General features: G+C 34.7%; 1 protein-coding gene across 1 annotated transcript in view; it reads left to right on the top strand.

Moving 5' to 3' along the window:
• LOC129425603 (Fc receptor-like protein 5) overlaps nucleotides 1–18,513 on the top strand; it is a 50,347-nt gene extending 31,834 nt beyond the window's left edge. Inside the window, exons 25-26 of the mRNA XM_073856665.1 lie at nucleotides 18,124–18,390; nucleotides 18,479–18,513. Coding sequence (XP_073712766.1) covers nucleotides 18,124–18,390; nucleotides 18,479–18,513 — 302 coding nt within the window. The remainder of the gene's footprint in view (nucleotides 1–18,123; nucleotides 18,391–18,478) is intronic.
• The last annotated feature ends 342 nt before the right edge of the window (nucleotides 18,514–18,855 follow it).

Raw genomic sequence — 18,855 nt, forward strand, 5'->3', positions numbered from 1 at the left:
GTGTTTTATTTGTACCTTCCACTCCCATAGTCTTTGATTTTTCTATTATTTTTGGTTAAAAAAATGGATATCAGCCTTCTTTTCATAGTATCATTAAGTTTTGTCTTTCAAGCTTTCTAAACATACACAACACTGAATATTTTGTCTCCTTAATGAAGACTATATCATAACGAGTGATTTCATATATGCACGTATGGAATATTTTGATTGCTGCACTAGCTAACAAGACATGACGGGCTAACTAGAAAGAACTGCTTAAAAGATATTTACTGCTTACACAAACGTGCAGTTCAGTTGTTTTTATATATTAATATTAAACAATCAACAGTTTAACTTTTGTATTTTTATCCTGATGCAACATTTATCTGTAAAATATGACCGTATTCAGTACTCTGATTTGCTGATGTGATGCTCAACTTAATCACTTAAAGACACTAAAGAGAAAACACTATTTTTTTCCAGCATGTGATGATGTGAGGTGCTTTATTAGATCAGAATTACTTGCTACAGACGTGAAGAGACTCTCTCTTCATGGGCATAAGTTGCACATTCATAAACATTCTTGCCTTTCACTTCAACGATGGAAAAGTAACGTTTGTGCTTTTTATACTTTGTGCTTGCGTCCGCTACCTTTGTTTTGAGCTCGTTGTACTTTCCATCGCTCTGTTGTCGGGGGTTTGTGCGACTCAGATCACGGATGGACTGCAGCGCGAGAACCGGGCTGCATGTGAGTGCCTTGGATGGGGTGATGCATGCTTTCACGGCAGTTTCCAAAAGTTTCCAACCACGCCAGGAAAGATCGCTAGATTTGTCCTAGTCGTTTTTAATAAAGTCGCTAAAGGGGTCTAAAAAGTTTCTTAATATAGCGACCAAGTTGACAAGACTGCACGGACTTTTTTTACACTGTAAAAGACTTTCTGCTGTTCGTGCTTGTATATGAACTCTGCTGCCTCTGGTTGGCTAACGATGGAAATTAAGCCAATCACAATCAGCTATGTGGTTGTCCCACCCCCTCTAAGACACACACACCAATCATCGTCAGATATGTGTCTCCCACCCCTAAACACACGCAGAGAAAAACTACATTGCCTTTCTGGTTAAAAGAGCCTACTCGGGTATATATTATATATATTAGGATACCAGCGCTGGGGTGGCATATGGGGTGGCAATGCTTTTATTTAGGGTGGCAACTGCCACCCCGTGCCACCCCGGTAGATCCGCCCCTGAGGCTGACTCATCGTATGAGACAAAATTATTGAATATAAAAGATAAAAATAGTGCCCATTGTCTTATTCAAAATGATACAAAATCATTCGGTTTTTTTTTAACTAAAGGTCATGAATTTACTGTAAGCCAGTGGTTCCCAAACTTTTTCCACCGGGCCCTACTTTGGTACAGAAAAATATTTTCAAGCCCCTATCAGATATATCCTTTGCTTGCAAATTCCTTATACTGTAGAATGAATTTAAAACAATGTAATTAATACAGTACTTCAACTTGAGGGTGACGTCTTACTAAAAAAAATAATAATGAGAAACAAAGGGGAAGCATTCGATGATAATTCAGACTGATCTAACAAACTAAGCTAACAAACACCAGCAAGCAATGATGTAAGTTGGATATTGCCTGCATTTATGTATGGGAATCACATAACCACATGTTCATATTGCATAAACAAACTTACTGTGAGATACAACAAGCATATAGACTAGACATACACTAAAGATGAGATTTTGATTACATTGATGAGATACAGAACACGATTGATGTATTTTGTGCGTGATTTAAACCTCTGCGTGATGTCTTTATGGTCTATCATATTTTGACTTGTATTTCACAACGAGTGTGTAACAAAAGATCATGCGTGTCACTGATCAAACCAATCCACCAATCACAGGTGTGAAGCCCAAAGTCTCAAAAGTCAACTTGACAATCGAGTAAATGTTGTGCATTTGCCAGTGCATATAAATAGGTAAGGCTATGGAAACATAGCTAGCTATTGTCAAACTCTGATCTGATCATAAGCTTCATAGTGGTTAAAGTTTCGTTTCTATTTCAGTTTTGCGGTCTTAACAAATGTGTTGCTCAGCAGCTTCAAATTTTTCCATTGACTTACAACTGCACTACCACAATTGCAATCAAACATTTGTGTAGAATTGCATGCCAAACATGTATGCTGCATTCCAATTTGCATACTTATATACCACAACCTAAAAGTGTGTACGCTTTTGGTAAGGGGCAAAATACATTTTTTTTTTCAGAAAAAATTAATTTTAAAAGCTAATATTTTAGACAGAGATATATGTTTGCTGTGGTCAGTAATTCACAAGTGTGGTCTATCAATACCAGGTGGAATTTTTAAATAAATGTAAAATTAATTCACTTTGAACATAAGTAGCACAATGTTCCTTTCAACCCATATCAGCTGGGACAAAAGTAACACACAGGTGGGTCAAAAGTAACACAAAAGAACAAGATAGGTCTTTGTGTTACACTTGTTTTTAATAAATATACATGGCTGTGACCTTGTTAATATATTTTAAATTTCAGTTTCATCAAATGTTTCAAAAGCAACTCGACAGTACAAACTTAAATTTTTGAGAATAAAACATTTCTCAACCGTATGAACACTTAAATTAAATTAAATAAAAAATTCTCAATATCATGCAACATTATTAGCAGCAGGACAAAAGTGTTACTGTCATACCACCAGGAACTCCTGACATTTAAACCCGATTTACTTTTATTTTGCATGTGTTACAGCACTAAATAACCTGTAGATTGATCAGTCAAACCAGAACCAGAAACACAATATGTTATAAGAAAAAAATAAAGGAATTTACTTGATCCATGGTCAAAAACAGATGAAGAAATAATGCAATATTTGTCAGCTCTATCAAGGGTTGCGTGCTATAGATACTGTCATAGTTTGGAATGCAAATGTGGTCAGGGCTCTAAGAAAATCACTTTGTTACTTTTGTTTTGCATTACTTTCGCCCTGATTCTATGTGAAATTAATATTAATTAGTTTTTTATGCTATGTTTACTATATATAATATTAGTTTATTAATTCATTGAATCATCAATTATGTCATTTATTTATTCAGTATAGATGGTTTTAGCAGTAATAACATAAACAAATGGCTTTTGTGAAACAAAATGTAATTTCCGATAAACTCCGCAAAGAATCAATAACAACAGAGTCCTTTTAGAGAAGTTTATTTCAGATAACAAGCAAAATAAACAACAAGATTACCTTAGTTCAAATAAAGCATAGTACATGTACAGTACAGTGCAAAAGTCTTAGGCCACCACCACCAGACTTGTTTACTCTAAAAACTTGACACATCAGTTTACATTTTTATACAGTCTTTATATAATTTCAATTCAATTTTATTTATATAGGGCTTTTCACAATTGTTTAATTATTTCAAAGCAGCTTTACATTAATAGATGCAGGAAAAAACACAGACAAATCGATGGACAACATAAGCAGTAGAATACAGCTGCTAAGATTAAACAGTACTGGCGAGCGTAGTAATAATGTAACATATAGAAGAGAGTGCCAAGTTAAGCCAATGTCAGCTGACTCCCCAGGGGTTGAAAAAACCCTCCTGGCTTTTTTAGTCAGGAGGGGAAAAAGTCATAGGAGGGAAAAAACCTTGAGAGAAAGCCAGACATAGCTGATTCTATAGAGGATCACTATATATTAATTACTATTTTATACAATTTTATGAGAAGTAAAACATTTAAAATTATGATTTATATATATATATGTATATATATATATATATATATATATATATATATATATATATATATATATATATATATATATATATATATATATATATATATATATATACATATACACAGGTTGGTCTGACATCGGCTGGGCATCATGTTGGAAGAAGGCAAGGCAGTAGATCAGTGGTGTGATGACCTTCAAGGCAGCCGGAACTGGGTCTGTTATATACACATTTCCTGTATTTTCTGGTTGTATTCTATTATTAAAGAGACTGAGAAACAATTATAAATTATCACTATAACATTGCAAAAATAACAAATCTAATTCTGGCATGGTGGTGTAAGACTTTTGCAAAGTACTGTATTTGTTACAGAGTTGAGTTTAGCCAGTTATGAATACCTTTTTGGACTGATAATATGCACCATTGCATGCAGATGAGGTGTGGGGTGTTGTACAGGAAGTCTTGAGTTTTTAACATAGAGTGTTTATTGTTTAAGTGTCAGTCATCAGTAGATCAGTATGGAGTTGATTTCTCTTCCTCTAGTTCTCTGTGAGTATTATCTTCTCTCTATGGATTTAACTACACATCAATTACTGTTACATTGTCTACAGGATCAAGTTATTTACTGCTCCTGGATTTTTACTAAATCTTGTCATGCAGCTCTTAGAGTTTAAATCTTTATTTCATGCTGTACTGTTTGAATGAATAATGTTTGTGTGAAACAGTAAGTGTACAGATAGTGTTGTGTGAATCTGTTATTGTAGGTGAATGAGGGACATCAGTGTAGAAATAACAATTTAATTCCCATCAGTTCAGATTTATTTAGTGCCTTTCACAATGCACATTGTTTCAGAGCTGCTAAGAGAAAATTCTTATTTACTGTATGTCAGAAAGTACACTTGTTAGTATAAATTATGGTTTATACAGTTAGCAAATTACTGTGTTTATTATAGTAATGCATTTACCTTTTATAGCAAAAAATGTAGAGAAATCGGCACTTTTGCAAGTACAAAAATTCCTACTTGTGAAAAAAATTAATACTTGTGAAACATTTCCATCAGGTTTCAGGAAAAAACATACTACTGAGTCTGCCTTAAATTATATTTTGCTGTCGGTTAGTGCAGCTTTTGATACACAGTGGCGGAACTAGAATTTTTTTAATGGGGTGGCCAGGGGGTGGCCAAAGCTACTTTAGGGGGTCCATAGTCCATAAAAGAAAATGACGTGTAACCATGTATCAAGAAAGCATAAATTAATCTTCTGATGTAAACATAATAAGGGTGAATTTTAAATCTTTCTACTGTATTTCTTACATCTAATTTACTGTCTGTTAAAGGGATTCACCAAAAATGAAAATTCTGTCATCATTCACTCACCCTTATGTTGTTCTAAACCTGCATTTTATTTTAATAAACACGAAAGAAGATATTTTGATAAATGATGGTAAGAACACAATTAATGGTATATCCATCATGTTGTTTTTATTCCTACTATGGAAGTCAATGGTTAACAGCTATGTGCATACCATCATCTATCAAAATATCTTCTTTTGTGTTCATCAGAAAAAAGAAATTCGTACAGGTTTAGAACAACATAAGGATGTAAAAATTATGACAGAATTTTCATATTGTGAACTATCCCTTTAATGAAGCAAAAGCTCAGGAAATCTAAACTCCGTGATAAACCTTTAACTTACTTCAAATAGCAGAGCTCAACACAAAGGATGTTTGGATTAATCTTTCTTTATGAAGATACAGAAGATGCAAACGTTTTCTTTTGATATTTAATTAACTTTAATGACAAAGAGTTAATTAAAGATATTCGTTTAAGACGTACAGTAACCAAATGTTTAGTATCAAAATCACCAAGACAGCTATTTTGACATATGAGCATTTGTCCGTTTAAGCCAAAAAGACGTGAATATGAAGTCGTTTAAGCTCTGGCTGTGCACGCGCACTATCGGATATGCGCGTCACGCTTTCAAGTTCAATGTGGCAATCCAGTCGAATTAACAATCATACAGTAGCCTATACAGATCACATCAAGAATGAAAACATGGTGCTGGGTTTTGTTGTAAAAAGGGCAATCTTAGACTTTATTCAGTCTACAAGAAAATTACCACACTTCCAGCATATACGGTGAAATAATGTAGTAGCAATGTACGACTTCACTTACATCATTTTAAAGACATTCCAAGCATTATGTAGACATGACATTTATCTTCTGATGGTATGAAAAGTATTACAGTAACTTATACAGTAATATAAGTTACAGTAATTTTTCTGGCGCGTTTTTGAAAAGACGTCACTGATGGAGAGATAACAGAACGCGCATTATGTATATTTTCTTAATTTTGTGAAAAGCACAACATTCAGATTTTATAGACACACAAAAAATGACACTTTAATGTTTTAAATGATGTATAAATCACATTCTGTATGTCCAAAATCAGCAGAGTAATCCAAGTCTCTTTGCGCAGTGATTGAAAAATAAGAGTTTGCGCCGCGACCGCCGGGAGGGTTAATATTCATAATGTTTGTTTTTAACAATGTGCCACCCTGGACACCCCTCTGGCTCCGCCACTGTTGATACAGTCGACCACAATTTCCTTATTTGACATCTGGTACAATGTGTAGGTATTTGAGGCCAAGCCCTAAGTTGGATTAATGCTCAGTTCATTCAAAGTTCAATCAAAGTTCAGATTTTTTCCCATGGCAACGCTCAATTCTCAAAAAAGGCGGCATCCACACCGCGCCTTCCACGCGTTCCCCGCCTTCATCGCGTTTCGTGTCATTTGCGCGTACCATGCTGCAGGATGCCTATTCCTGTCTTTGCATTGACTTAACATGTAAATCACTCTCTCTTGCCGCCTCTTCCCTTCCCTGTCTGGTGTGAATGCACAGTAAGTCTTATTGCACTTGGATTATTGCAATCGTGATCAGGGCCGCAATAATGCATGGGCTTACCTGGGCTTAAGCCCAGAGCCTCGGGCTGGGAGGGGCCCCGAGATGCCGGAAAAAAATAACTACCACATTTTATAAAAAGTTGATACTCCCTTTAAAATTATGCTTAATCGCTTTGCTTTGAATGTCCGTGCGTGAATGCAGTTCCTGCACAAGAAAATCTCTCACTTACTGTAGGCTATACCTGTCACGATGTGCACACGAATGAGGAGAGAACAGATCCAAGTGCAGTTAAATGATTTAATCCACAGGTAAGCAAAGCAAACACGAAAAAAACTCAGGGCACAAACACCGTAACATCAAACAATGGACCGTGACAAAGAGGAGAACAGGAAGTGAGTATATACACAATATGAACCAATGAGAAAACCAGAACAATAAAACACCATGACAACAAACAAGAGGAGGAGCATAAAGACAATGAGTAACCAGGGTAACAAATGACTAGGAGGTAACAATAAATCAACACGAGGAGACACAGGCAAGACTCAAATACAAACATAAACACTAGAATAATACTTAAACCACAGGAACAATACTAATCAAATGCAAAGACAGGATAAGAAACAAAACAAGATATGATACAAATCAAAACCATAATCAAAGGCAAGGCCCCAATCAAAAACAGTACCCAATACAATAAACAAGAAACAAAAAGTAGCAATAAGTAAAACAAGAAACAAAAAGTAGCAATAAGTAAAATAAAACAAAGCATGACAAGGAAATAATAAATCTCAAAAACCCACAAACCGAATCCCAACAATACCCTGCAATCATTAGTGAGCTTTTTAAAATTTCTGTCTGAAATATCCATTATTGCATTTCTGAAGGCAACACAGACAGCTTTCTGATAAAGTGACCACAAGTGCCTTTCAAGTGATGAACAAAGACTAAACTGAGGATGCGTTTTTATCTTAAGTTAATATGAAAGACAACGTGTATATAAACATCCATTAAATGATTCCTCGTAACATTTTAAAGCCAAGATGTACAGAATAGCACACAAAGATATTACACAAAACATTTTTGATAACTAAATCTAATAAATAACAAATTAGATTCAGCCTCTGAAGCCACGGCTAAGTTCAGCAATCTTATTTCATTTTGAGATTTAGCGTGGCAAGGAAATAAAAGACGAGAAATTACATATAATTTGTTACTGTAAACTATAAAAAACAAGCTTTATATACAATTCCTTAAACGGTTCATTTATAACCAGAAAACACTGAAATTAATGATTTTATAGACACTATATATGCTTTATTATGTTGCACAGAAATATCTGATTGCTTACTTTCACTTTGATCATCTCTATTCACTTGAAACACCTGATGATTCTTATAACATTTGTTTCAGGAATCTCTTTTCTATCATTTGAAAGTTAACACCAACCATAATATTAAATTACAAGAGAGACAATTGTGTCAGATTCGGTAGAGATATTTTTGGTGTCATCACCGAAATTAAAAAAAAAGAAAGAAAACATCTGTTTTTTGATGTTTAGTTTGATGAACGCCTAAATATGATCACGCAGAGCACCTAGCGCGTTTAGCTAAATTGAATGTGACAGCATGCAACAGCGCAACATCGACACAACGGAAAGCAATCCAAAACTTCCAGAACTTAAATCAGATCAGATCACCTTTTATTATTAATAAAAAATAAAAACAAAATGAAGTCAGAATTGTTAGATCTGGTCTCCACACCACAGACAAAATAAAAAACGATCCAGCCCCGGACACCAGATCACATCAGAAAATATAAGTTTACTTTGTCAAAGCATCTGTCAGATACAAGGCTGATCAATCGTTGCTAAAGGAGAGCATAAACAAAGTCGTAAACAGAGTCGTGAGACGGAGGTTTTAGATGATAAAAATAGAACAGAGTTTTATTGATGGACAGTTAGTTTCAGTTGCATATGCCTCAATGTTCAAACCTCGTCCACCCCAGGAATACAGCATGCACTTGTTATATCCAAATTTGCTCAGCTGTAACATCCCTTAGACCTTGGGCTTTCATAAACATTCTCTTTATCTATCTTGTTTACACACAGACAGAACAACTCTATGAAACTTCCCAAATGTGAAACTGAACCACCAAGAGACATATCCAATATAGAAATACAATGAATTAATGAATGATATAATAAAATAAAGAAATGTAATAATGAATGAATAATGAATAAAAACAATAATGAATACATGAATTCATAAACAAAAATGTAATAATAAAAATGATAATAATGAAATTGATAATGATAAAATAATATTAAATAATCAAATACAATAATTAAATGGATAAAAACTAATGATTATAAAATGATTATGATGATTATGTAAATAAATGATTAAAGATAAAAACCACAATAATAAAAACATTCTGCAAGTGAGGATCTAAGGTAGGATCCTTCAGAATCAATAAGGTGCAGAACATGGGTGCAAAATGCCTAAATGCGCAGGGGAATAAAACACAAGCCACAAATAGTTTAATCAGATAACACAAAATAATCTATAAGTTAAATAAAAACAAGGAAATATTGAAGTTAATTTTAAAATAACGAAAGTATAGAATTGCCTGTTTTGTCTTTTTAATTGCAGAAACAAAGAGACTTTGCAATGGTTTCTGGATATGGACGTGTAGCCCTGTCACGGGATTTAGGCTATTAACAGACTTTAAAAATATTTATTGAAAGCTACTTTTTCACATATTATTTTCTTAGTATTATCATAATAGGCTGTATATTTTTTATATTGGGAGAAAGCTGTTAAATGTGAAATCAGATAATGTGCACTCTTATACAGCCAAAATTAAATGATCCTCATTTTATAACACATCTGCGACGATTGACTGTGCAGTAGTCGAATCAGGCTTCTCCTGTCAAAGCATCGAATCTTAGACTATTCGGGTCACCTCTAGCTATGACTATGTGCATATGTTATGCAGTGATATTTGTGTATATTGTGGGCATTCTGATATGGTTTTAATATTTTGTTATTGCATTTATTCCAGCAAAATAAAAGCCTGACAACTTGCACTTAGTGCCCTGCTGAAAAAAACAGCATACCAGCAAGACCAGCATATGTTGTGTTTTGGTGCTGGTTTGCTAGTGAACACCAGCTAAACCAGCATCAGCACCAGCATTAGCACCAGCTATACCAGCACCAAACCAGCATTAGCACCAGCATCCCATGCTGGTCATACCAGCAAGACCAGCATATGTTGTGTTTTGGTGCTGGTATGCTGGTGACCACCAGCTAAACCAGCATAGACCAGCATAATTCCCATGCTGGTCCATGCTGGTTCGATGCTGTTTTTTTCAGCAGGGTATAAAGATTTTGTGAATGTAGGCTGCAATTCTGGTGGATCATGCATTTGCACTAGTTGGACCGCGGCTATGGAATAACCTCCCTAAAAGCTAGAAAGTCTATCTGTGAGTTTAAAACTAAGTTGATGTCACATTTTTTACCTTGGCATTTTAAATCTTGATTTTTCTTCTCTCTCTTTCTTGCTGTTATTTTTTGTATTGTATTTGTATAGCATATGGTCAACTGCTGTTTTCAGAGTGCGATGTGTAAAAAAATCTGAGGGGGATGTTTTTTAAAAATTTTATTAATGAAAATAAATTACAAACCACAAGCTAATATTGATTATTAAGGGTATAAGGCAATTTCTTGTAATGTGTAATATGTATAGAAATGTAACAAGTCCTACTCGCACCTGCCCTGAGCGAGATTCAAATCACTCTGGCCTGGCATGAGAGTCAGATGCTCTAACAAGGAGGCTAAAGGTCATAAGCTTTAACGTCTGTCGCTAGAGCACTTCTTGAGGTTGGGGAGTGAGGTTTACTTTTACTGCACAGCTCTCACTGACTGGCCTCCATTATAGAAACCCGAACTTTACCTGCAAAAATGCATTCCTTCTTTATGCTTTACACCAGACATGCAAAATCACTTGTTTACAATTATATTATTTAGTCAGAAAATTGCAATGCACAACATGCTCTCATTATAAGAATAAATAGGCTATATGCCTACTTAGACAAGACGTCAGTTTAAGAAAATACTTTGAATTTTTGACTGTACTTTGACTGTTTTGTGACAGTCCTTTAAAATACAATGACATGCTGCTTTGGAATCATTTTCATTTATTATTTGGCTGTTTTCACGCCGAAATAAACTATTGGTGCTTGGTGACATTTGGAAAATACAGGCATCAATTAAAAAAGAATCATGACACAACCTAGACGCGCTGTCTAGGTGAGGATCTTCAGTGAGGATCTTCATATATGTGTAGAATGAAACAGATTTCTGTCATAGATTGAGACTACATTCACACTGCCATCAAAATCTGATTTTCTGCCCATATGTGACCCATGTCTGTCTCTTTGTATGACAGTGTGAACAGCACAAACCTATGGAATCTGATCTTTTCGATTCTGATTTGAGCCACTTCCTTATGTGGTTCTAAAACAGATACAGGCCAGGGGTCTTATTTATAAAACTGTGCGTAGGATCCTTACTAAAAGTCCCCGTACGCACAAAAGACAAAAATGGCAAACACCAAAAAATATTAAGACTTATAAAACTAAGTAAAGTTCCGTTTATAAATCACAGATTACCTGCAATTGTGCTTAGGCTACATGAATCATCCTCAGATCCCACCCTTCAAGCCCATTCTTCCATTAAGTTTGTTTTTTTATAGATCATAACCTTTGCTTGGGAACTGGCACGCTTTATAAATGAGACCCCAGATGTTTTGCAACGCGTCAGCAGTCTGAACAGTCATATCGGAATTCATGTAACTTTAACGTCATTCTAGATTGATATGCATCACAATTGCATAAAATATGCGCCAACGGCATGTTTGCAAAACCACTTTAAAACATTCAAGACATAAAAGGTACAATTTGTAAGATATTCCCAGTAAAATATGCAAAAACCACTAGGCCAGTATTATATTTTTTGTCCAGCTGATTACTAACAATATCTCAAATTTTTTCAATTACTTGTAAATTATGAGAAAATTGCAATTCTAAACAGTGACACGGGGCAGTGCAGTTGCCTGCCAATGACGTTAATATCCACGTGGCCCTTTGTTACTGCCTTTACTGACGTAGAAACCACATGACAACATGCGAAAGTAATAGCATTTGTCGGGCTACTCGCTTGTTTGTGGTACGTTTGTTGATCTGAACACTTGCGTACAGTTATTTTCACAAACAAATCGTGATTCAACAAAATTTCTTCTAAATGTACGCAAAAATTCAAGAAAACCTAAAACCACTCGTACACAATAACCGTGTATATAACCACTATAATCAAATACTAGGTTATAATTATAATGTTTATAATAATGTTGATATATAAAATTTACATGATTATATTTGGTATTATAATATTTTCTGAATTATATATTATTATACATGATCTATATTATTATTATTATATACATTATTGTATACATTATTATAGCCTACTTATTTTTTCTACACATATAAAGATGCACGTAATGACAAATCTTCATGCTTTCCTTCCTCACTTTTTAAATCTTTATATGAAAGCGTCTGCTTAATGCCTAATGTAAATGTCATGTAAATGTAATGTTAAGTCCAAACATCAATCACTTGATCTCATGTCTGTTTTATTTTATTATATATTATTTTAGATACAGATGCGCATCTCTGCCACATTAATTAAATGTCATATTTGTTAACGCATCCAATACTTATTTAATGTTACTCCGGTCGGTAGACAGCACAGGCTTCCTCCAGCGACAGCAAAAATCTTTATTTTAAATCTTTTTTTTAAATCTACCCTGAAAACTTACTTTTTCTCATTGGCCTTTAATGTCATTTGATTCTTACTGTTATTTTTATTTCATATTTTTTTATTTTAAATTGTTTTATCTATTTTGTTTCTCGTCTTTTACCATTGTCAATTTCTAATTGTTTTTAAATGTGCTATACAAATAAACTTGTATTGTAAGAAAAAATTCATGTGCGTACGCATGCGTTGTGAATTAGGCGGAACGTTTTCATGAGAAGTTCAAGTGTGCGTATAAATACAAAAAACATACGCAATTATTAGTGAATGAGACCCATTGTCATCAAACGCAACATTTATAAAACTTGCCTTACCTCATCTGTTAACATGATTTCTCGTTCCTGTTTGATTGATGGCCATCAGCAGTTAAGTTAAAGACAACAATTCCCATCACTCCATGCTGCTTCAGAGCGTCATTAATCTACGTCATTGTTATTATTTAGATTGTGTGCCCTCTAGCGGTGAATTATACAAATTGTATCTTTAAATATTAAGCTTCTGTTGCAAATCACCTCATACATGAAAGCCCCTAACATGCAAATAAGTGTGGTTGACTTTCCTGAAGTGTTGTCCATATGACCGACCCGCGCGTGACCCGGGAACAGACTGCCTTGGCTCGTATGCTCCTGTATTGCTCGCTTCCACTGAATTGATATAAAACGCATCGACTGGCCGGTCTGCGCAGCTCCGTATGAAGTCCACCACACCCGCTCAGTAGTCTGCATGTTCATTTCTGTATTTCAGCTGTCTGATTTTAGCCACTAATGTGAACAGTCAAACAAAAAATAGGATTTGAGCAAAAAATCTGAATTGAGCGTTAATGTTTGCAGTGTGAACATAGTCTAATCTGACTGCAGACATCATTTTCACTAATATTACTGTTTTTTATGTGTACAACTTTTTCATTTTCACCATAAATTACTGAGTGCATCTTTAAAATTGAAGTGTTGTGTTTAGTTTGTTTAGGCTGTTGCCCAACACCGATAATATCACTGATTTCTGAAACTTTGGCAAAAACATGTCCCACTAAGAAAAGTGCTAATTTTGTTGGAAATTAATAACATTTTCATGAAGAAAAAGAATCAATGTTATAATCAGGGGTCCTTTGCACATATGTAAGGTTCTTTTATAGGTTTATTTTTATTTTTTATGAATTTAATGATTATATGCTGGCCCATTGCCTACAAAATCAGCTGTCCTCGGTTAAGAGATAATCATTTCAACTTGATTAAAAAAGCCAAAAGTAATAATTGAATTGAATAATATATTTACCACATGAAAGAGTTCATTGTAATATGTATTAAAAACTACAAAAAGTGAGTTTTGACAATATTTACTATTATTTTGTGATTGCTCAAAATGTGTCCCACATATTCGTCACCACCGTCAGATATTTATAAAAAGCAATAAAATCAGACAACTACAGGGTCAACTGCATTCATGAGGACCTCATTTTCAAACCTTCAGCTCTACTGCATGCTTCAAACTCAAGCTCCTGTATGTTTGCTATTTACTCTTAAACTTGTTCATATTTTTGGACACTGCTACTGTGACAACCATATCATGTCAACACCGTCATCTTTGTAAAAAAATATAAGATTAGATTATAAAATAAATGTATAGCTTTTAAGAAGAGGTTTGAATTAGCTAACAACAGAGGGGAAACAAGATGGCTAATGTGAACAACTCATCTATTTTTTTTATCTATATTAGGTTTTTGTCACCACCGTCAGATGTCACCACTGTCAGGTTTTATGTATTTTAGGAAGTTATTTGATATTTGTTCCTCACAGTGCTCAGGATTGTTATTTTTTGGACTAAATATTTATATAAAGTATAAGCAAGAAGCCATTGACTTGAGTGGTATACATTTTGGAATTGTATGTTGTAATGAGGCCACTGTCACCACCGTCAGATTAGTGTCACCACCGTCAGACGGAGTTTTATTTGTTTTAAATAAATATGCTTACAATATGTTTCTTCAGTGCTGTTGAGTTATTAAAGTAAACGTTGTATGAGTAATATCTGGAAAAATGCCTATTTTATGAAAAAAATACGAACAGGGGAGGTTGCCAAGACCTTGGTCTATAATGATATATCTTCAGATTTTGTAATTTAACTAACTTTTTTTTTCAAAATTTAAACCTGTTTTATCCAAATTCCCAAGAATCACTGATATTTATATTTACAGAAAAAAACATGATCTATAATTTAATGTATTTTATATACAGATGGTTTATCATCTTCATGTTTAAACTTAAAGTTTTTCTTTGTTGTTTACAGTGCTGATTTTAAACATCCAACCTGGACAAACTGAAGGTGATTCAATTTAATTCATTCATTACATCACATTTCCAAAAATGAGGTTACTGATAAGAACCAGCTGAGAAAAATATAAAAATAAAAAATTATCTGTTGTGTAGCACAAAATTGACCATCACTGGGCCCTATCTTTCACCCGGCGCAATGAGATGGCAGGCATGATGCATGACTTGCTAGTTTCAGCCCAAGTTATCATTTTCACATCCAGTTTCACTGTTACAAACATTGCTCAAAATAACTTCCTTTTCAGCAGAACAAATAAGTTTAAAACTATAAACAAAACAACTTCTTGTAAGCCCTTTACAACAATTTAACTATATTTACTATCATATTAATATAGGCTTACCTTCTAACGGGTGTAGTTGTTTCTGAAAGCACCAAAGCTTGATTTAGTTACAGGGTTTGTAACAACTTGAGTAGGAGACGCGAGTATCAAACGTGATTGTTTCCTCCTTTTATGTAAACCTTTTGCATGCAAAAGACATTGTATGCCCCAACATTAAATTACACAATAAATTAAGTACAATGTTGTTACAATATAATGCTAAAAACTTATCTGTCACTGCTGAGTTAGCACTATATGCTAGTTAACTCTTTCCCCGCAAGCGTTTTTAAAAAAAGTTGCCAGCCAGCGGCAGCATTTTTCATGATTTTCACAAAAGTTTAATGCCTTCCAGAAAATGTGCTTCTTTAAATATATAAACAAACAATATATCAAATGAAAGAACAGACCCTCTGCTTTCAAACAAAGAAAACCTGTTTCTTCCTACCTTCATTAGTTCTCTTTTTATTACCTCTCAAATAGGGTAGGTTTCTTCAAAAACACCCATTTTTGAGCAAAAAGCTGAGATAATTCCATTTTTTGTTAAGGACTTTTGATAGAGATCAGATGCAGAGCGATCTTTATAACGTACACGGAGTTCTTTCTCTTTCACGTGAGGCGCTACTTCCGGGTTGTATAAGTTGCGGAAGTATCCACCTGGTAGATAATAACTGAGCATTACATTCGCAAGTCATAAGCATACTGCAACAATTTACGATTAACTAAGTATAATAGTCAACTTTATAATTGTTAATATTCTGAAATAAGACAGTCTTGATGACGTATGCAGCTTAGAAATACGACATCCGGAGGCTGCAGCCTTCAGATTGAGAAATGGCTTCTGCCACGAGTTCCTCATCAGAAAGTTGTAACATGACTGCGTTTCTCACTGTTGTCTTAAAATGTTGATCGTTTAGCGTTTTAAATGTTTCGTTTTTAGTTTAGTTTTAAGGTTGGCCAGTTCCTTTCCTTTGCGACAGTGCTGCGGCGCTTGTGGCCTCAAGGGGCGCTAGGCGTGAAAAATACATGTCTAGCACCCCCTAGTGGCCAAAAAGTTACATGGTGTGCCTTTAAATATACTGATTCATATGCAAATATTCACTTATATTTCAGTTTACAGTAATCATATGTATGTGTTTTAAAACGTAAATGGTTTAAGGCAGGGGTGTCAAACTCAAGGCCCGCGGGCCAAATCCGGCCCGCCCCCTCATTTCATCTGGCCCGCGAGACTTTACAAATTATGTTAATTATGTGGCCCGCGAGAGTTTACAGATTATTTTATTGTTATTATAAGTTTTATTTTTTTGCAGGTTATTTCCTATATAGATTTTTTAGCAGCCACCAAAACTAATTTTTGTCCCGCCAAAGTCTTTTTGTAATGTAATTATAGTGATAATGTTGATGATTGCATGAGAAATAACAAGCAGTGCCCCGCACGCGCGCACTAGAGTGGCCGTGTCTAATGCGAAAGCTGCAGCCTCCTTAGGTCGCATTTCCAGGCTGCATACGTCATCAAGACTGTCTTGTTTCAGAATATTAACAATTATAAAGTTAAATATTATTCTTTGTTTATAGTAAATAGTTATAATATGCGTATAACTTGCTAATGTAATGGTCAGTTAACTTAAATAAACCAGGGGTGATGACGCTGCCTATGCGACCTCCGCATATGGAAACGGCCAGTATCTGCTCGTGCTTTCTCTCCCTCTCTCGCGCACGCTCACGCGGATCCAGCGAGGAAATGTTTTCCGTCTCGTGTACAGAAATGTCACGCGATGCCCAGCTGGGATTAGTTTACAACGCGTCTATTCCCGCTAAATACGCGAACTAATGACTCATCTGAACCGATTACTTTTAATAAACGACTATTGATCTGTAGCATACAACACTGAACTCATGAGATGTCAGTCAATCAGTCAGACACTCAAAGCCAGGTAAAAAAAATCACAGCTTTTTTGTAAAGAGGGCAAGAAATAACAAGCGAGGGTAGATGTGTCTAATAAATGCATATTATGCTGGAGATTGTAAAGCTCTTTATTAGTATCTAAAATGCCTCTCATTTTCTGACCTGCACAATGAAGGATAACAGAACATTTAGAGTGTACTGTACTCCCATACAACATGTGTTTTTGTCACCACAATTATTTTAAAAATAATCTGTAGAATAGTTGTACTCTATACAATTTGTCATTATTTGCCTGGGCTTCTACTTTCAAAGCTAGGTATTAATTGAGTTATTAACAAAACCAATAGTAAGCAAATGCAGAGAAAATTATGCAATGTACAGTAATAAAAGAGTTGATACATTCATACAGTCCTTCAAATACAACCGGCCCTCTGAGATTAACCGGAATGCTGATGTGGCCCGGGATGAAATTGAGTTTGACACCCCTGGTTTAAGGCAACCGGTTACCTTTTTAGGTTTTACAGTGTATGCACATAGCTTGTTTATTTATAACATTTTGTACTCTCTCTCTCTCTCTCTCTCTCTCTCTCTCTCTCTCTCTCATAGTTTCTACATTAATATCATATATGTACATATAACGTCCATATTGTATATTCACATTCTGTATATTCTATATTCTGTCTAGGGCTGTCAAAAGATTAATCGCATACAAAATAAAAGTTTGTAAAAGTAAATATATCAGAGAACAATTGAGCATATTATTTTAATGCATTATTTGGCACCTTTATCGTGCACTAACACACACACACACACACACACACACACACACACACACACACACACACACACACACACACACACACACACACACACACACACACACCGAAGTAAATGTAAAATCATGAATCGGATAATAGGGGCTCTTTAAACATTATGTTTGCGTACCATTGTCACTTTGTTCTTTCAGTTTAGAATCTAGTAATAAAAGAAAATGCAGAATATTATTTATTTACAGTGTGAATTGTTTGTCATTGTACAGAAGGACCCACAGCTCAAGTGTCTGTTTGGCCTTCTGATCATGTATTCAAAGGAGAAACTGTCAATCTCACATGTGTCATCAATGGAGGAGGAGTTAGCAGCTGGCAGTATAGCTGGTATAAAGATGATTCAATCATCCAGGCGAAAAAACTAAAGTATTACATAATCAAATCTGTTACTAAGTCTCACACAGGTTACTACACTTGTAAAGGAAAAGAGATCATAGGATCAGAAGTCACCAGTAATGCAGTTACACTGAGAGTATCAGGTGAGTCTGTTTATCTGTATTCATCATAATCCACAATATTCAGTCACGTTCATTCAACATGAATAAGTTGACTCATTTCAACATGTAGTTTATAAGTTCCTTGAGATTAAAATAGAAACCTAGTCAGAAACAATACACAAATGAAACATGCACACAGTGGTCATGGTGCCTTGAGAAGTGGGTATACTTTTAATTTATGCCTCAATTTCTTTAAATAAGAAGTGGATATACCATCAAATAAAGATTTGGGTATACTTTGTGTACCCTGCACTACAGCACATTATGGCATGTTTATGTTGCTATTATTAATTAAACGTTTTATTATATAATTAAATGTTCATGTCCTCTTTGCATTAAAAAACATTTGATCATGGAAAGTAGCAACCTTGATTGTGTCCTAAATTACTGATAAAAATAATTAAGCAATGCTGTATTAGAGACTGTGTTATATTTTAAATAGAGTGC

The sequence above is a fragment of the Misgurnus anguillicaudatus genome, chromosome 19 (genome assembly GCF_027580225.2).
Source record: "Misgurnus anguillicaudatus chromosome 19, ASM2758022v2, whole genome shotgun sequence".
In the NCBI taxonomy this organism is placed as follows: Eukaryota; Metazoa; Chordata; class Actinopteri; order Cypriniformes; family Cobitidae; genus Misgurnus; species Misgurnus anguillicaudatus.